The 21,129-nt window shown below is 39.7% G+C and overlaps 1 protein-coding gene across 2 annotated transcripts in view; it reads left to right on the top strand.

The window, feature by feature from the left end:
* TBX15 (T-box transcription factor 15) overlaps nt 1-21,129 on the top strand; it is a 119,366-nt gene that overhangs the window by 50,322 nt on the left and 47,915 nt on the right. For both annotated transcript variants that reach the window (XM_063624692.1, XM_063624693.1), the window contains exon 2: nt 19,578-19,791. In XM_063624692.1, coding sequence (XP_063480762.1) covers nt 19,578-19,791 — 214 coding nt within the window. The remainder of the gene's footprint in view (nt 1-19,577; nt 19,792-21,129) is intronic.

Raw genomic sequence — 21,129 nt, 5'->3', positions numbered from 1 at the left:
CAGGGAAGAGACATAACCTTGTTGGGGCCAGCTGTGGAGAAGCAGTGAGGCCCAGATAGGGCTGGGACACTAACATCAAGTTGGTGACCTTTTGAGTGTGTGGTGTGAATTGGCAGATATGGGAGCAGGAAGCAATTTTGGCCCAGGTTAATGGTGACCTTTAGGTTTTGCCACTTGGAATCAGGAACAATGAGATGTTGCAACCGAGGGCATGAGGCAAAGTAGAAAAAGGCACCTGTGGTTGTGGCAGGTGACCTTTAAAAATTGCCAAGAAGAGCTAAGGAACCATTTGGAGACCTTGCCAACAAGAGAGGAAGGACCAGGGTTCTGGGACTCCACAGATCTCCCAACACTCCTGCCCTGGGCTCAGAGCCAATGGCTGTTATTATTGTTACTCAAAACCCCTCCACTGGACTTTCTCCAGCTGGGAGAAGTAGGGGTGGCATAGGTTACCTCTATTTCTTAGGAGAGAGTTGTCGTTGCTTCTTATTCTGGGAATTGCATGTTAGCTGCTACCTGTGTATCCCAAGAATTTAGAATGCTGAGCCAATTAGGGGAAATGTCTTCTACATTGGGGGGTAAACTCCTTTCTCATGATTTTGTTATCCTTATGACAGTTGGAGTTTGAACATTTCTGGTCTCTGGATAAAAGGAATCTTTTTTCTCCTGTCAAGGAAATTTATTTCTAGCCAGGTATTTTATGACATTAAAGATGTAGTCATAGTTTGTAAGTTGTTTTCTATAATATCCTATTCTTTTTATAGATAGCTACATGACATCTGAATTGTGTAATGATTCTATTTCTTAAAACTTTAAATTTTTTGCAGTATGAAAATTGTTCTTGTGCATTGCTCTTTTGGGGGCAGTAGATGCCAATGTCTTTTCAGAGTGCACAGTGGCATGTTGGACTTTTTTCTTTTATCACCACTGCTTCATTTGGTAAGGAACCAAGATCACATGCTGATGTTTGGACTGCCCCACCTGATCCTCCAGTGAGAACTATGAGGCATATTGTGCTTTTATACTGGCAAGCTTGAGAACTGAAGCTGGTTTTTTTCTTCCTTTTTTGTGATGGTCTTTGAAACATAGCTGACATTCTGAGTTAAGCTTTTCTATTAGAGAATAATAAAGGCCCATACTTGTCAAGGTATGAATATCAGATGTTCATTTAAGAAACAGAACAGCAACAACAAAACCACATGACAGGTCAGGCAGCTCAGTCCACTACCACTTCAACAGGCTTTTCTGGGAAGGCCGCAGCCTGGCCCTGTACTTGCAGTTTGCTCTCAGGGAAGGTGCTTATATATTTTCTTCAGCTGCTATTGGGAGATACTTTAATGGTCCAACATGGCTCTTGTCCTCATTTAAACTATATTTAAGGCCAAAGATGAGACCACACCAAGTGGCCTCTGCCCCAAGGATGCATGAAGAAAGAGCTCCTCTTTATGTCAGTAAGTCTTGGCTCAGCATGAGCTGGCTTCATCTTGGGTTCTGCATCCTCAATCCTGTCTTTGTCTCCTCTCAGTGAAGCACAAGTCAGACAAGAGCCTGTCCCAATGAAGCCAGAGGCCTCAAAGCAGCAGAGAAATCTCTCTTCCAGAAGCCACATATGCCTAGACCCCGAGAGTATATGACTATTACCATGAAGAGGGGATTCCTTCTGCCGCTGAAGAGCAATCTTTTACAATTTCTTCCTTTACCCTCCCTATTTGTTTCTCTGAGCTGTGTCATGTAGCCAGAATTTTATCAAGTTAAAAGCAAGGTATTTATTGTGTGCCCATGCTAGGAGCTGGTTTTTCAAGCCAGATAGTAGGAGATTATTTTAAATGCAAATGTATCTCGAGGACCACAGAAGGGAAATAAGTACTGTCTTGGAGAATCTGGATTGGGTGATGGCTGCCACTATGGATCATATAAAAGAAGTTTAAGACTATTCTTTCTTTAAGGTTGTTTTGCGATTTTTGTGAAACTCACTGAGAGATCCGGAGACAACCTGAATAGTGGGTCACGGGTTCAAAGTCTTTGTCTTTTTCTCCCATATTCTCCCAGTTCTCGGGGTCCTGGCAATCTGGGCCATCTTAAGCCATTGAACCAGTGCTAATGGAAAGGCAGGAAAAGTAGCAGCTGCTTCTCTTATTCTCAGACTCAAGGGCCTCAGCTAAGAGGCCTCACGGCCAGGTCCCTGCCAAGGACATTGGGTTTCTTGAGTGACTTGATCACACACTGATGTTTCAAGGCTGGGTGCTCCCCAGCTGGAGCCCTGAAAATGCTTGTGTGACATCCTTGGAGAAGGAAACAAACTTGAAAGAAACTCCCACAAAGTAAATCACCAGGACTGGATGGTTTTCATCCAAGAGTTGGGGAGAAAATGAAGTGTGAAATAGCACAGATACTGATGAAGACATTAGTTCTCCATTAAAACCACAACTGTATCAGAGCAGAGGAAGTTTGCTAACATGATGACCTTATTTCTAGAGGGGAGAGATTAGTGGCCTCTCAGATGCCTCTGGAAAATCTGGGCCACTTGGAAAGGATAATATAAAATATGAACAATGACACAATAGCTTTTATTTCCTGAAAGCAGGTAAGAGGGATATTGTGACAATTCGTGCACAGCAGCATTCCAGTAGAAGCCTTAGAAATAATATGATAATAAATATGTAATGCATATGCTGCTATTCCTTACTCCTGTGTCCATGAAAGACATCACCACTCAATCTGGTACTCTTCCCTTTGAGCTTGGATTGGGCCTCATGCTTCTGAATTTCAAGCTCTCAAATGCCACATTCAAATGGCTAGAGTTGACATGCATGTTGAAACTCATTTGCTCTCCCTTCCTAAGAGGATATATTTTATCCTGGTCCACACTGACTCATAATTAAATTGTAAATAATGACAAGAAGGAGGTCTTTCACAGGTAGTTTAGGAGCATGAAAAGAAACATGTTGCGTTTTTTCTAAGGACCAAGTTAGCAGAACATTTATCTCTAAGTAGTAATATTTATCTTGTGCAAACTGAATTCAAATGTGTAATCACAACTCAAACCATGGTAGGGTCTTTCTGGAGGGAAGAAAAGTCACTTTCTCTGAGGAAACAAGCAGCATGTTTTGCAAGATCATTTTGAGAAATGAGAATCAATAGAAAGATCTTTCACTAGGTGTTTCTTCGTGAAGTTGAAAAACAGTTGTAAACATTGAGTCCTGCCACAACAGTGACTCTGTGGGGTAAAGGCAAAGTGAGGTATGCTTTGAGAGAAGAATTGCACTGAGGCCCAGAGGGGAAAAGAGCCAGGCAGGTTGGACCCTAGAGAAATTGAGCAACTTTATGTAAAACCTGAGGCTTCTTTGGGACTAGCTTTTGTTTTAGGAGGGAGCAGAAGGCCAGCTCTGCTGCTGGTCTCAGAATCCCATAGGACCAGTCCCTGGAACATTTTGCCATTGGATTGAGCAAAGCCTTCTTTTGCTGAAAATAATTAGAGCAATTTGGCTATACTAATTATCCTGCAGCCTAGTGGCCTCTGTATAAGAGGATATGTGATAGAGCCAATCTCTTGGTGTGGACTTTAAACTGACCTTTTAAAGATGTTATCTGCCTGCCCCCATAATAAAAAGTTATTTTGCTTGATCAGTGAAAAGTTGCTACATATGTCTCTTAACAGAGAATCAGAATGTAGGAAAAGGCACTTAGCATGATAGAGACCCTGACTGTACTGTGACTCTTCACTGAGTCACCACTGAGGAGATGGTCAGATGCGATGCTTCAGAAACCAAAAGAACAAATGGGGTCCATTGGTCAGCACACTTGGCTGCTAGTTCCCCACCACCACAAGATAACTCATGACCTTGCTCACATCTTGCAGAATCACAGCTCATGGAACAAGATGCTGGGTAGGTCATTTTGTCTAGATCTTTGTCTCATAGGAGCAAGCAGTTAACGTCTCCATTTTAAAAATGAGGCAATAGTTGCTTAACAAGAGTAAATGAAGTACTGGTGCTGGGGGAGGCATGGACCAGTTTGAGGAGAGAACCCAGGCTCTCAGCAAGCAGGTCTTCTCACTTCACCACTTTGCTTCACCGAGTTTCACTTTCCTCATCTCTAATGGGCACTGCAGGTATGGATTAAGCATGGTATTTAGAGCACATTGAAAAATCTCTGCAGGGTAAATGATTAAATGTAGTGCTGATAAGTTACATTTTTATATGGCACTTTATAATTTACAAAGTGCTTTCCTCTGCATTATTTTATTTTGCTGGTGCCTCATTGAGTTGGGTAAGCAGTAGGATTCCTTCTCCACTTTTCACAGATGTGTCAACTGAGGCACCACAGGGTTAAATGGCTCCTCAAGATCATATCTCTAGGTAGAGTCAGAATCAGGACTCACACTCCTGCTTTCTGATTCCAAACCAGGACTAACACTCCTACCTTCTGATTCTGAATCCAGAGTTCCTTTCACCATAAAATGACAAATAATGCAGTTGACTGTATTTATTATTCACTTTAAAGACAGCAGAGTCTTCAGTGTCACAGTGTGGTAAAAATAGATGTTTAGCTGGGAGGACAAGGAGGTTCTTGGTAGCAAACAAACTGAGCTCACCAAAATGTTCTTCTCATGGGCAGGCTCCATTGCCATGGCCTTTAGGAAAGCCTTGGCAGGCCTACCGGGGGCAGCCTCACTGACTCACTGTGTCCAACTTTCCCTGTGGAGCTGCCTCTCAACCCCAGTGCCAGATGCAGACATTGCCTTAGAGGACATGAGGTGGAGGGATTTCTTCTGAGATACAGGGACCACTGCCTAAGAGCACATCCCCAGTGAGGGGATTGGACTGCAAGTCCCACAACAGCAGACTTGCTGTGCAGACTTTTTGCACACATAAGGAGAAAGAACCTGGTGAGCTTGGGGTTCCTGTGACACTAATGTTTTCCTGGGAGATAGGGGAAAAGAGAACCAGAGTAAAAGCAGCAAGGCCAAATGAAAAGCCACGTTTTCATTCACTCAAAAATAATTTATAATTCATCTACTTTCCTCAAGTAAGTAGGTGAATATGGATTATAATTTATCCAACTTATATATATATGTATGTGTGGTTAAAATAAAGATCAATGGAAAACAGGGAATCATACAGAGAAAGCAAGATGGTCTCAGGTGGCCATTTTAATACTCATTACTGCATAGAGAAACATGACCCCTTCATTTTCATAATAAAGATAAAAATATATTTTTATTAAGATGCACCATTAGTATTCTGTGTCATATTCTTTTGAATCTTTCTTTCATTGTAAATATCTGGCTGAGGGAAAATGCATTTTGTTACAGCAGAATAGAGCTTGGAAAGATGGATGTTTATTACACTTGAAGAAAACCTATCAAACCAGTGTAGTCCTTAAAGCCTTTTAAAGTCGTAGATTCCTTTGAGAATCTCATAAATCCCGTGCTTCCTAGCCCCAGAAAAGCACACAAGCTTTTGCAAATTTAACTTATCATTTTAGGTGACTTGTAAACCTCCAAAGCCTGTCCATTGACTTTAGGTTAATAACCTCTTCATTTAAATAATTAGAAGTCAATATTTTATATAATAAATTTTTTCTTTATAAAAAGATTCATCTCAAACTATGACTGTAGTTAAAACGTACAAGTATAGCAAGTGTCATATCAAATATTCTGATATCTATGAAATTTCCTAGCCTATAGCATTTGTGTTTTAAACTTGTACTCATTGCACATTCACTTATAGTTCTACTCTAGTCTTATTTTTTTAAAGATCCTATATATTGTATACTTTATTGTAATTTGCATTTGATAACACTTGTGTAGTACTTGGTATAAAAAGGAAAATCTGCCTTCACTCATAAATCAATGTTGATTATATGTAGAATATGTATATAAAGTAATACTTTAATATATACAACAGCTCATACACCATCAATAAGATCTCATCCTCCAGACTTGTAAATTCTTGGAAAAAATTACTTCCACATGTTCCTAAAAGTACTTAAAGATTTTTGACTGGTTGGTGGTCCATTGACTCTGAATATCTGACCTGTCAAAATGCCATCTTTAAACTCCAGTGATGCATACAGGCTTGGAATTAGCCAGGGTTGAATTTATTACAGAACAAAGAGAGGTGATGATTAACACACCCATCTGAACAGTAGGGGGGGAAAATAATCCTTGAATGGATTAGATGCCATGATCCTAAAACCACATTCTCTGAGTGTTGGGTTCTTGCCCAGGAATGGGAAAGGCCAAACGTTGATGCCTTTTAAATGACAGGTTGTCTCCATGGAACTCTGGTTAGGGACAGTGGAGTAGAGAGTTTGGGGTCAATTGAGAAAAAGCCTTTCTTTCTCCTGTGACCTATCAGATTGAGGACCTAGACCTGCTCTGTGTGCAGTAACCCTCAAAACTTACAGCCCACCTGATAAGTGTTATACAATTATCAGTCTGCCTGTCTGGGTGGAGATTAATGTGAATATGTAAATAAATGGACTTAATTTTTAACCACTAACCAGAATTAACTTACAATTTTGGGGAGACTCTAGTATGCTGCTTTAAAGACTGGAATAAATGCTGCCAAGAAGATGAAGTGAATTCTTATACACTGTCCCACTTAATTGTGAAATAGACAGGCTCTCTCAATTCACTGGCAATATCTGGTAGGTTCTGAACACTCCCAGGCTATGTTTTCAGGGAAATTTATCTTTGTAAGAATAGTCCATGAATAGAGTACTAAACCCATTTTCTGACTGACTTTCCTATTCTCCTCTCTTTCCCTGCTACGTATTGCAAGCTGTATAAAAAGTATGGATTTTTAAACAGTATTGTGTAACAGCATTGATGGAGATTGACTCTGAGAAGAGGCCTCCAACAGAAAGACACCATCCTAAGAAGGAAACAGGTCATCAGAGGAAAGTCATTTTGACCCCCATTCCCTGGGAGGAGGAGTGCTCGAATCGCAAGCCCAGGTGCTCAGGAAATCTCCTGTCACTCTGAGATGGGCTGGAACATGGTGCCATGTCCAAGCTTCTAAATACAGTTCAGGCTGGGTCATCATGACAGATGCTGAACTGGCACCACTGTGGGAATTGAAGTGGGAACTCTGACAGTGCTTAAATGCCATGGCCCCTGGGCTCAAAGTCTTCCTAGGCAGGGATGGGGAGAGGCAGGGCAGAGTCTTGTGGGGAGGAGGGTAGGAGCAACTTTGGCAAGGAAATCCTGCTGTCTCGGCGACACTGCCACTCTTTCAGAAGGCAACAGACACTCAACAACACACCAGCTATTTTGGAAGCTGTCAGTTTCTGAATTGCTGACACACTTGAAGGACACTGTCTCTTCAAGGGTCATTCTGACCCTTCAAGGTAGGTAGGCCTGGGGAAAAACAGAGGCTTGCTGAAGCCAAGATGTTGACCATAGAATGAGTGGAATTAAGTGACATGGTGAGGATGACTCAAGGAGTTGGGAATGGAGTTAAGAATAACATGTTCACTTTGCGATTCCCAAATCAGCCTTCTACACAGAAGACAGTGTAAGGCAATTCCTTACTCCACTCCACCCTCCTTTTCTTGGCCATCATAAGAACTCCACCCTGGGGTTAGCATCCTTTGATGACTCATTCCCTTTTGGGAAGAGCTTTAGAGGAAAAAGAAAGACAGGAGAGACTTGGGAGGAAGGCTTTTCCTGGAGGGTCTGGGAACTTGGGACGTGAGGGTGGGATTCTAAGTTTTGCAAGCATCTTAATCTGGGTTTGTTGAGTTGTAAATATAAAGACACTCAATGATTTCACTCTCAATGATTGCCTTGTGCCCCAAAAGTGAACTTCTTTCTGCCATCAAAGCATTTGATTTTAGGGTTTCTGAAGATGGTGTGGGATGGTGGATGAGGTGAAGTTTCAAAATGGGAGAGACTTAGGTTCATTTGTTCTCTCTAATACTTCTGGGTGGGTGGCACTGGGCATGTTCCCTTGTGTAAGTCTCAAAATAGGGTTAAAATGCCTACCTTTCAGGCCTCCTGCTCATGCTCCCTGGGAGCCTCACCTAGGTACTAGATTTTTTTTCTGCCTCCTCAGTGTGTTTTCCTTATCCTGAGCCAGGTGAGTGTTTCTGACAAGGCTGTCCATCTGGAGTCAGGGCTTCCTGCAGCTTCCAAGCTCTGCCCTGTCCTTTCCACCTCTCATGGAACAATGCCTTTGGGCAGTTTTTTCAGCCTCAGTTGCTATCTCTGCTTCTCTGCTCAAGGTGAAAGTTTGCTCCCTGGCCCATTTTCCTTACTGAAAACCCAGCATACCTCTTTTCTTAGTGATCTACCCTTTTCTCTCTTCTTTTAGACCTTATCACTTTCCTTCTCAGATATTGTGCCAGCCATTATGGACCAAGAGAGCATCACTCAAGCAGACCCACACAAAAGCAGGCTTCCCTACATGGCATTTTCATTGTTTCTTCTGCTTTCCCCTCTTTCTTCCTTTCCACCATTTCTCCTAACACCATTCAGTTTTGATAGTTTTGCCCTAGGCCCTGAAATATTTTCTTCATCATGTGATCTTTTCCCACTCTGTATTTTACATTTTCTTTGGTGAGGTTTGCATTTATTCATTTGAAAGTCTTCTTTCTGCCTTTCTGACAGGGACAGGGAAGTGACTGGGAAAAGACTTAACACGTATGGTCATTTTCTGTTCCAAATGATGGAAAGAATTTATATTAAGTATATTCCTATTGTGCGCCAGGGGCTTCACTGAGACACATGGTATCCACTATCTCCATTTTAGATGAAGAAATTGGCTCAGAAAAGTTAAGTAGCTTTCCCAGTCATAATCTGGGTCCGTGGAATTCTAAAGGAGGTTTGCAATCTTTTGCCTTACTTCTCAGCAACTCTGGAAACCCCACTTCACTGCAGACAACAGAGACACTGGATGTGTAGGGGACCTGGTGAGCACAGCAGTCATTCTGTTCCTGAAGGAGGAGGATATCTCTGTCTCACTACCTCTCCCTTAGCATTACTAGCTCTAGCATTTGTAGAACTTGATCCTTTCCCCATTTTATCCTCATGATTATAAGTACCTTCTCTTCTTATGTTAATGTGGAGGAGAGTTAGTATCTGAGTATTTTCTAGGTGTTTGACTGAGTGCTTCTCACAGAAGTGAGGGAACTCTTTGAACTCAGTTGAAACCCCTGAAAGATTTCGGGTCAGACCTTGCCAATCAATTTGACACAGCTCATAGTCATGCAAGGAAAAGCTGGTAGTATTCCAGTAGTTCAGGTTATGATGTCAGGAGGTGACCCTGGGACTTAATAGGGATTTCACTGGGAACATGTCATGCAATTAAGACACCTCATTACTAGGGATATATTTGTCTCCTGGAAGAAGATGAGAAGAATAGCATTCAAGATTCTTCATCTGGCTCCAGCCTACCCTCCCAGATCTTCTCTGGCTATATCTCTTCTCTTATTTTGCTAAACCTACAGCATCTCATTCATTAATTCATTCAACAAAAACATTTTATTGAGTGCATAATAGGCGCCAGACACTGTTCCAGGTGCTGAGGATACAAGAGGAATAACACAGATGTGGTCAGGATGACATAGATTGCTGCTCTCTAAATACGTTTGGTAGATTTTATTGCCATGCCTCTGCCAGAAAATTCCCTTTTCCTAGAAGACCCCTCTCTTTCTTCCCCATTTCTGCCTTTGCATCTCACAGACATATCTTCATTAGGCCCAGAAAAAATCCCTGGACTTGGAGAGATTTCTCTTACCTCTAAACTCCCATAGGATTTTGTTGCTATTTCTCTTAGATAATAGTATCTGAAAATTAGCATTCATATGTCTGGATCTTTATTGTTGATAAAGTATTAATGCAAATACACATACACAGGCACTTTGTTAATAGTTCATAGAAGTTTCACAAAGTAGATACAAATGATATCCTCATTTTACAAATGATAAAACAAAGGCTTAAGAAGTTAAGTGACTTGCTTAAGGTTAGATGGTTGGAAAGAGGAGAGATGAGCTCAAGAACTCAGTCTTTTTGATCCTAAGCCCCAGCATGCTGTGTGCTATGGTGGATTTTGACTATTCTACTTTTATTAGACTTATTTATGGACCTATCCTCTCTCCCTAAATGATTGTATAAGCTCCTGAGGACATGGATCATCTCTTATTCAATTTTGTGCCCCTAATAACACCAAGTACATTCCCAGGTCCAGCCTAGAAAATGAGTATTATTTGCTGAACAAATGAATGATTGATTGAATGGACGAGTTTTGATTACTGGAGAGGTTGTTACATTGTTGTCAGCCATGTTATATTTACTAAACAGGATGGTTTTCTATGTTTGCATGGTGAGTTGGGTAGATTTTAAACTTGGAATAGTTGGTGGTCTCCTGGGATCATTTGAAGGGCATTCCTGGCTGTGCTCAAATGTTTATCATACTTACATCTTTGAAACTGCCACATCCAGAGGCACTCTCTCCAGAAGTCATAGTTAAATTACTCTTGATGTTTAGAAACTGGCTTCTTAGTTCTTCCCTTTTAGTGCATCATCATGAATTTGTTTCTTTATTGGTGCTCAGTGGGAACATTCTAACAAGGTATAAAGCAAATGCTTGTAGGGCCTTTGGAGAAAGGCCCACTTTTCACATCACAGAAATTAAAAGACCACAATGGCAGATATATAATGGTGCTATGACAGTGGCTGATGTCGGAGGTGGTGGTGGGAGGTTGGAAGTAGTGGTTGCAAACAGCAAATAAACATTGACTTGGGGATGAGATAATATATCACTTCACCCGGGAAAAATGCCAAGAGCCTTAGGATGGGGCCTGCGTTGATAGCGGCTCACCTGAAATTCATAAATCTTGAAGACCACCCAGTTTATCAGAATGAACTTTTGAAGGACCTTTGGTGCAAGAGGTACTTAGGTTGAACATTTCCATGTGGCTCGTGGCCAATTTTTGATTATTCCACTTTTGCACTGTCTGTGTGTTCATCAGGAATATTTTCTAACCCAAAAGTTGGTCTCATAAATATTAATTTTGTGGGAAGAATACAATAAAATATTTGAAATTTGAAGTTAGGACTGTTTTAGAAAATTCGGGACCCATATTTGTCCTTTATTTATGTATGTATGTATGTATGTATGTATGTATGTATGTATTTTTTGTTTTTCTGATACGCTTGGTCACTGGCGTAGAATCTTATATGTTAATTTGACACTTTACTGTTTATGAAGTGCTTTCATATACATTATTATCAGCTGAATTCTCTTCAAGCATAGATATCCACTTAGGACCATCAAAAACTCTTGGGTCCTGCACTCTGACTTGAGTTAAGCCTAAATAAACCAAATTCTGCACAAGTAGGGCCCACTTCAGTTGCCTTCTGTCTTTCAATGCTTCCATTAAAAATTTCTCAAAGCCCAAACATCTTCCAAGTACCTTGTAATGTTTTGATTAATGGTCTAGGCTAAAGCAAAAGGATGATTTGACATTGACAGTGATCTTCAGTGTCTGTCATATTTGGATCTTCTACCTAGGTTGGATTGGGGATAGGAAGTGAAATACAGCAAAAGAGGCCTTTCATACTTGTACTTACTTACTAAATAATGTTAAGTTGATGAAGAGAGCTAAAATATTTCTGAATATAACTGCCCTTGTACTGACAGGGGAAAATTCCCATCAGACCTTCGTTTGAATTTTCCCTTCTCAAAAAACCAACAGTGTTAATTTCCATAGCACTACCTTCTGATTGAGCAGCCTGAGCATTAACTCTGCATTTCTGAGTTCAGAATAGGATGTGCACAGCTCTGCAGTTCTAGTTATGAAAAATGGGCAACAGAGTATAGTGAAAAGAGCAACTCTAGTGTCAGACTAATTCAATTCCCACTCTAACACCTCCCATTTATATAATGTGAGACAAGTCTTTTATTCATGTCATGCCTCAGGTTTCTTATATATAAAATGGCAGCAATGATGCCTACTTTAAAGGTTTCTGTGAAAATTCTATGAGATAATAACGTATATAAAGTGCCTAATACAGTACTTGCTACTTCTCTTCCTTTTTTTCATTTCCAGCTTCAAAGCATGCTGGATCACTAGAGGTTGAAACTTTTGCATATTGTTCTAGGCTAAAGCAAAGTTTTTAATAATTTCATCTTTTACTTGAAATTTCAACTTCAAACAATTTTAAATCTAGGAGATACCTGTGCAGGTTTGTTGCATGGGAATATTGTGTGATGCTGAGGTTTAGGTTATGAATCCCATCACCCAGGTAGTGAGCACAGTACCCTATAGGTACTTTTTCAACCCTATGCCTCCTTCTTCCACCATCTAGCAGTCTTCAGTGTCTGTTGTTCCTGTATTTATGTCCATGTGTGCTAAATGTTTAGCTCTCACTTATAAAAGAAGATGAGATATTTGGTTTTCTGTTTCTGTTTTTTTTTTTTTTTGAGACTAGATCTCATTCTGTTGCCCAGGCTGGAGTACAGTGATGCCATCGCAGCTCACTGCAGCCTCAACCTTCCCAGGCTCAGGTGATCCTCCCATCTCAGTCTTCCAAGTAGCTAGGACTACAGGCACGTGCCATCATGCCTGGCTAATTTTTGGATTTTTAGTAGGGATAGGGCTTTGCCATGTTGCCCAGGCTGGTCTCAAACTCCTGGGCTCAAGCGATCTGCCTGCGTCAGCTTTCCAAAGTGCTAAGATTACAGGCATGAGCCACTAGGCCTGGCCCGCTCCTGTGTTAATTCACTTAGGATTATGGCCTCTAGCTGCATCCATGTTGCTGCAAAGGACATGATTTCATTCTCTTTTTATGGTCGCATAGTATGCCACGGTATATATGTACCACATTTTCTTTATCCAATCTACTATTGATAGGCACCTGGGTTGATGCCATGTCTTTGCTATTTTGAATAGTACAGCAATGAACATACAAATGCATGTGTCTTTTTGGTTAAATGCCTAATATACAGAATCTATAGGGAACGTAAACAAATCAATAAATAAAAAACAGCCCCATTAAAAATGGACAAAGGACATGAACAGACACTTCTCAATAGAAGACATACAAGCGGACAAGAAACAGGAAAAAACCCTGAGCATCACTAATTAACAGATAAATGCAAATCAAAATCACAATGAGGTACTATCTCACACCAGTCAGAATGGCTATTATTAAAAAGAGGAAAAAACAACAAATGCTAGCAAGGCTGTGGAGAAAAGGGAATACTTATACACTGGTGGTGGGAATGCAAATTAATCCAGCCACTGTGGAGAGCAATCTGAAGCTTTTTCAAATAACTTAAAACAGAGGTTGAACCTTTAATGGCATTGAGCCTTTGTCTGCTCAGCAAGAAACAGATATAAAAATTACTACTACGACTTCTTTGCAAAGACTCTCTCAAAGGCTTTGATCTCGGGATGACTTTGGGTCCTTGCTGTGGTTCTATGTATCGCTGAGAGAGGTTCTGCTTGTTAAGTGGAGAGTGCTGTAGGCAGCTGGTGAGACATGATGTGCCCTTAGTCTCCTTAATTGGCTTATTGGCATGGGAATTGCAGGCTTCAGGTTACTCCCTTTTCCCAAATAGAACTTGGAGGGCATGGAGAGCTCAGAGACACCATTCCATTACTAAAGCCAATTAACAGGCTCATTTGAGTGTTTGCTATCATCATAATTTTAGTTTAATCCAACCCAGGTTATAGTTCATTCCCTTGAAGCTCTGGACTGAGTATCAAATTTGGGCTCCGTTCGTACTCAGGTCAGTGCCAAATGCTCTGCTTCTGCCATATTTAGAGTTACTCTATGAAAAATTTCGTCACCAGCATTCTCTAAGCTACTCGATAAAATCTGATAGCCCACAACCAATTTCCACTGCAGAGGTCCTCTGGAAATAGGAACTTACTTGCTCCTGGTACAGAGAGGGCTGCCTGGGTTTTAAGATTCTGGTATGTGCCCTTCTGTGAATGGGAGCCCTGAGATAGTCATGAGAGTTTTGGTTTTAGAGACTTTGGGATTTATGAACTAGATCAAGAAGTGGCTGTCCTACCAATATCAGATAGGAAACACCACTCAATGTGGTTGTGTACCAGTATTTGGCAGAAAAGAAAGTAAGATGAATTGTCTATCATCTGGGTGGGGTTTTTCTCCTTTGATTGTTTCAAACTATTTTCTTCCTTGTGGAAAATATGACAGCTGAGCTCCAGTCTTATAGAAGTAACACTGTGCATCTAATCTCAGAGCATTCTACATCTCTTATCTGACTGTACAGTCAGCTTACACATTTCACATAGAAACCAGGCTATCTTGCATCATTCATACAGGAGATGGGGCAAAGTATTAAACTGAGCTTATGGAATTCATAGTCTGGATAGAAGACAGAACTATCACTACCTGCATGTAAAAGAAAACTTTAGCATGTAGATGATAAAGTCTAAACTCCATATCCTGACACCCAAGATCTTCGGCCATAAATTTTTGTTTGTTCCCTGATGTCCCAAGAGTTTAGAATAGTGACTGGCACATAGTAAATGTTCAATATGTAGTCATTTAGTTGAGTTGAACCTGAGCTTCCACCCTCATCATTTATCTTACTTCTCCTCTCCCTTTACATAATCTAAACTCTGACATACCAGTTTGTTTGTAATTTTCTAAAACTCCAAATCCTTAATCACTGTTATTCCCACTACCTGAAGTTCTTTCTCTATCATTTTGTTGTTTATTGGTTTCAAACTTCTACTTCAAGACCATATTCAAATGTTACCTCATAAAATCTTCTCAATCCTCTTATCATTGACTTGCTTCCACTTCAAAGCTCCTCAACACTTTTCCCCACCTCTGCAGGTGTGTCTGTCACAGTCAGCCTTCCTTAACAGTTTCTATACCCTTTCTACCAAGTTGTGAGCTCCTTCAGAGCAAGAACCTGTTTTATTTGTCTTGGTCCATTAATATGTAACCTAATCAAGGCAAAGCAGAAATATTTGGTGATATAAAAATTGAATTAAATGTAGTCTTCTGTGCTGGAAATCCTTAGGCAGTAGAATGGATGTAACCTGGACTCTGGCATCAATAATGTATAAAATGGAGATAATAATAATAACAACTCTTAGGCTTGCCTGTACTAAGTGATGTTATGCATGTACAGTCTTGGCAGAGTGCCTGACAAATAGTAAGAGCTCAATAATGTTGACCATTAACTCCAAGACTTGGTGGTCTCTAAGCTGTACTACTAATCCACCCATTAGACATTCAGGTTAAAAGGGACTTTATACACTTCTAACTAAATGTGCATGTGCTGTGCCATAAAGATTAAGGAAATTGGGGACCAGAATAGTCATGTGACTTGGCCAAGATCAAACATATTTAAGCCACCTTAGTTGTGAGGATGGTTAAAATAGTTAAGGGGTGTTACAGAGTTGCCAGCTGTTTTGGCTGGGTTCAACTTAGTATGCTTTTGGGGAGATCTGACCGTTGGATCAGGATGGAGAAGACCTACATTTTAGTACATGTTAGTTTTCAATTTCTCTTGTTTCAATGTCTTTGTCCACAAAATAGACATACAAATACAAGCTATGTCTATCTTATCAATGGGAAGACAATATTAGGTAATGTGTAAAGTATAAATTAAAAGTTCTTTTATTATTGTTGTAGAGTGAGAATTGAACTTACTCTAAGCTAAACTCAACTTTCTGTGGGAACTTAGTGTTACAGTATTCATTTTATCAAAGTGAAATAGGTCAGAGATAGAAAGTAAAATGATGGTTAAAATCTCTTTTTAAAGAATTTTTTTGGGGGGATGAGAATAAATATGTTGCTTTGGCCCTGTGAGTCACAAAATGTTCTCTAGTGACTTGTAACTGGCTCAGCGCAAGTTACTTAAGTTTTCTCCTTTAGCTGCCTTGGTTACGTGTAACATTTTATGTTCCTGATTTACTTAAACTTATTCTGTTGAAATACTATTCTGACAGTATCTGATAGCCAAGAAATCCTGCATCATTCATATGAGTTCCTAATGGCTATTTTTTTGAGGACAGGAAGTCACAAATTGCCAAGAATAAATGAACTTGAAAACACAGAGGTGTTTTTTGATCTTTAAGGGGCTGACTAATTATTTTTCTAAATGGATGATCTGATTTGATTAAAATAACCAGCTGTGTGTTTCTTTCATGAATTAGATAACTTTATTATACATCCTAATTAATAGCTAAAAATTTAGATCTGGTTAGCCAAAATATTTTTTATAACTATGATTTAGAAATGTATTTTACAAAAGATTAAATTTTATTTTTACCTAGGCTGTTATTCTTGACTCTGAGATTACTATTTTAAGAGTTTTGTAGGGTTGCTTACCCCACAGGTGGCCCTAACCCTTCTAGAAGCTTTTTAAAAAGAGCCTCTATAAAAGTAACAGTAACTTTATTTCAAGATTATAATATTTAAGAAACAATTGAGAATAGAAGATTGGATAGGCATTCATGTTATTGAACATGTGGGCTGTTGCTTACATTCTTTATATAAAGGTCACTGGATCCTGTTTTGTGAGAGAGTGAAAATCTAGAATTTCAGGGTATTTCCAGTTAAATAAATGTCTTTGAAAATCCTCTTCATGGACAAATACTGCCTATGCCCCCACAGACTTGCCCATTTCCTTTCTAGTAACCATGGGTTCCCCAGGAGTGTTCTAGCCCTCTTGGATCTCTTTCTCTTCTGGACTTCTAAGAGATATCTGAGACAGTATGTAATGGTGTGGAAAACTGTGTGGCAGTTATTTGTGTTGCTCTCTGATTATTTTTGAGTGCTCCTAGTCTCTACTGTACTGTACTTGAAGAGAGGTCCCATTGTGTACTTTGTTATTTCCCAGAATCTAGCACAGTGCTGGGCACATAGTAAGCACTCAATAAACACATAATTAATCAACACTAACCGGGAAATTTCAGAAGGTCTTGGATTCTGTTTCTAATTATCTCCATGGTACTTCATCTAAGGCCATATGCTGATAGGTGCTTATTGATTGATTTGATTGAAACTATAAACCCTTATAGAATACCCACTCAATTATTTAACTCCTATGGTAATGTGAATCTGAGCCCCCAGTCTTTTTCCTTATTTAACTTGTCTTGTTCAAAGAGTTTTAAATTTGATGTTTCTAATTGAGGTTACCTGGGTTAGCACTTGCACTGGGGAGGATTCTTACATTCAGGTCATTAGAGGTGGAATCCTTAAGCTCTTTCTTTCCCATTGCACATTGAGGACCTAGGCCCCGCTGTGGTTAAATGGCTTGTCTAAGGTTATTCATTAATTCGTTTGATGTTATATTTTGAGTCCCTGTTTTGTTCCAGATGACATACTGAGTTAAGGGTAGAGTCTCTTATTTCATAATTCTCTAGCCGTAGTCCCAATTCCAATCTCAACCTCAATTTAGCTACCATTAATACTTATCTCTTAGTGTAGTGATACCTTTCCTTCCCTTTCCCACTTCCTAAACATACATTGGAGAAATCATATGTCCAAAATTTCTGCTGGGTCCTACTTAAGGTGTCTGTTTCCAATTTTTTGTAATTGTGGCACTTTATGGTGGATTTCATAACTTTTCGCTTCCAAAGGCAGGACAATAATATATTTTAAAAATCTTTTTTTGAGGAGTTTTTTGAAAAATTTACAGTATTCATGATAAGTGAGGAGCTCTTAAAATATCCCAGAAACAAAATAGGATTTGGGAATCCATGTCTCAGGGGACATGAATTAGTGTGTTTGCCTGAGTTTGTGATGATATAATGGCTCTGCTACTGAAAGGCATATAGAATCAAGCTAGGATATAGATTTGTCACTCAGCAACAGCTGTCATCTTAGATAAGTAGTTCTACTTTTCAGTGCTTGGAGAAGACCAAAAATAGCTGCTGCTTAGTCCTAGGTATAAAATTATGTGCTTAGACATGTAAAACCTAGTTATAAAACTTTATAGATTTTTTGTGAGTGGGGGGAAGAGGGGGAGGGAGAATGAAGATAGTGACTACAGTAGTGATTATGGGTAAACTGAAGTTTTTGGTCAGAAACTTCCCCTTTATTTAGAAGTTTTGTTTGGTTCTTTAACAACCTGAATATCTTCACAAGTGACAGGTGAGGAATTGGGGAGATGGAGAGAAATGACACTTTTTCCCCTGTGGGCACTTTATTCCCTGTGGCTTTGACACAGCTGTTAGATATTCTTGCCAGAGATGCTGCCTGGTGTTGCAAGAGAAAAAAGTCAGTGACAAAAGGAAAGAAAAGTAAAGGAACAATGGGATGTATCTTTCACAGGGCTGCAAACCTGCTGCAGGTAAGTGAGGTTGGCAGCAATGTGATTGGGCATTCTGTCCCATTCTTTTACCATCTTACTAGTGCCAAGGATTGATGCTCAAGAAGCTCTGACCCTTGACACCATTGAAAAGTCACTTCTCAGAGTACAACACTTGTTTCCAGCCTTTACTCATGTATATATTTAACCCCAAGGAAAGCAATCAGAATTCTAGATGTTAAGGGTGGGTTAGAGAAATGGATTCTTAGGCTTGACTTGCAGCATCATTTGACTTAAGAAAATTATACTAGATAATCTGAATTTGAAAAATTTTAGGACATACAATTCTTGGCATTAAGTTCCTAAAGGTAAATGTTTAAAATTCCAGAAAATCTTCCCTGGTAAATCTGGCTCTAGCCTTCTCCATCAGTCAGCTTCCCCTGCCCCCCAGCCCCACTTGTCTTCACGAGTGCAGAAGACACAGGAAAGGACCATCTGGCCCAGCATGCCAACTTTTTATTTGGTTGCTCTCAATCCCACCTTCCTGTTTGGATCACCCCTCCCATCTGCCTATACTTCAGAAACCAATCAAGGTGTCTCCTGACCTCATTTATTCCCTTTGTTTCAACTGCCTTTTTGGGTAACTTTTTCCATATGCTTACATCCTTGACTCACAACAGAGGTTTTTTTCCCATTCAACATGGCCTGATTAGACTCTTAGGAAAAACCATTTACTCAAATATATGACAAAGTACTTCTAAAGATCCCAAGCAGCTTTTCATTACTTTTGATGGCCATGGCTTATGTAAGTAGAGGAAAAATTTCTGTGTTTAAAAATAACTGACAGGCAGTGATGCTGAGTGGTATGGAATTGAAGAACATATTGTTAGCACTGAATCTTTACTCGCACAAATGAAATAGTCTAATCTAGGTTTGGATCTATAATTTATAATTATTTTAGTTTAATTTGGCATTTATTTTGTTGCCCCAGTTTGGCCTCATTCCCTTCAACATGGTGACATTAGTACTATTTATATTGCCTGTTGTGGACCAATTTTCTTCAGCTGTTGCTAAAACTTACTAAAATGCCAGATGTCACGTTGGAAACACGAAACCTGAAAGAAGGTCATAAATCACAAAAACAAACCATAAAAAATAATAAAATATCCTGAGTGCTGTGCTCTGGAGCTTCCCAGCTTTAAGTCTCCTTTTGTTTACCCCTCTCCCCACTTCATTGCATTTCCCACCCCCATCTTTTAGGGCCAGGGGTGAGCGGAGCTCAGCAGTTTCTCACCTAAGGCTTGATTGTTTATTTTGCAGATTCTGAGCAGAGCACTGGTTCAGATTCTGAGGTCCTCACTGAGCGGACTTCCTGCTCCTTCAGCACTCACACTGACCTGGCCTCTGGTGCTGCAGGCCCTGTGCCTGCTGCCATGTCTTCCATGGAGGAGATTCAGGTGGAGCTGCAATGTGCTGACCTCTGGAAGCGGTTCCATGATATTGGAACTGAAATGATCATCACCAAAGCAGGCAGGTAAGGACAAATTCCTTTGAGTGGCCAGATTCAAAGAATTTGCAGAAGTAGGAGCCATTACATTCTTCCATTCTTATTTATTTGTGATGGCATCAATAAAACCAAAGCAGCTTGCACTCACTTTCTGTATTTGGACATCTTGGTAAAGTGGTTCTGTTGTGTTTGTTGTGATTGTATTATTTTCCTCCAAGGGCCAATCAAATGTAAATCATGTAAATCACAAACATTTTCCACCTACAAATGTATTTCAGCTAATATTGGAAGTCCATGGGATCTTAACAGCCAAAATATATATTTCCAAAGCAAGTGTTTACTTCACCATTAAATACTTTCAAGAAGTTTGCTTCCCAAATAAAAACTTGCATCTTCTAAAGTATTTAAAGCAACAATGCTTTTGTAATAATTTTTTAAAAAGAATTGGCTTGATGCATATTCTGAGCCTGTTGATGTCCATTGGGTTTTATCATTGACTTGAAATTATTACACAACTTTATTGGTGACCTATGGAATTTCTTGCAAAACTGTTTTTCTAGGATTACAAAGTTTTAAAAACACAGCTTCTCTTGATATAGTCACTTTTAGTTAAGCTACTCCTTTATTAGTATGTTTCAGCTTTCTATAGTTAAGTATCTATTTTGTGCTGGACACTCAAAATACATCTTCGAAACTTACAGGAATCCTATGAGGTTGGACATAATCATCCCATATATGGATTAGGATGCAGAGGGTGAAAGACATTAATTAGCTTGGCTGAGGCACATGGGTACTAAGAGGCAGCTCCAGAATTCTGCATAAATCTGTGTGGCTCTAAAACAGTGGTCTCAACTCTGAACTGTTAAGAAATTGCTGTAGTTCTTGCCCCTTGGATTCAAAATGAAACAATTTAGATAAAATTAAATTTGGGCTGGGCACAGTGTCTCACACCTGTGATCCCAGCACTTTGGGAGGCCGAGATGGGTGTTTAACCTAAGGTCAGGCAGGAGAATCGCTTGAAGCTGGGAGGCAGAGGTTGCAGTGAGCCTAGATCATGCCATTGCACTCCACCCTGGGTGAGAGAGCAAGACTCTGTCTCAAAAATAAATAAATAAATTTGGACTAAACTTTTCAGCATTTAGGAATAGTTCACTGAAATTAAGCAAAACAATTATGCTACTTTTGTGTTTTCAAAGCCAGTGTACATAATCTCACATGTCATGGGGAACAAAAATCACATCTTACTGATTGTGAGCTGTTTTCATGAACATAGCCATTTAAAGTAAAATAATATTTTGATTGGGTCCAGTTTATCTACGTGTATATAAGGAAACCTTCCAAAACAATAAGATGTGACAAAAACGT

This window comes from Symphalangus syndactylus, chromosome 12, assembly GCF_028878055.3.
Source record: "Symphalangus syndactylus isolate Jambi chromosome 12, NHGRI_mSymSyn1-v2.1_pri, whole genome shotgun sequence".
NCBI classification, from domain to species: domain Eukaryota; kingdom Metazoa; phylum Chordata; class Mammalia; order Primates; family Hylobatidae; genus Symphalangus; species Symphalangus syndactylus.
This window is presented reverse-complemented; position numbering and strand designations above follow the sequence as displayed.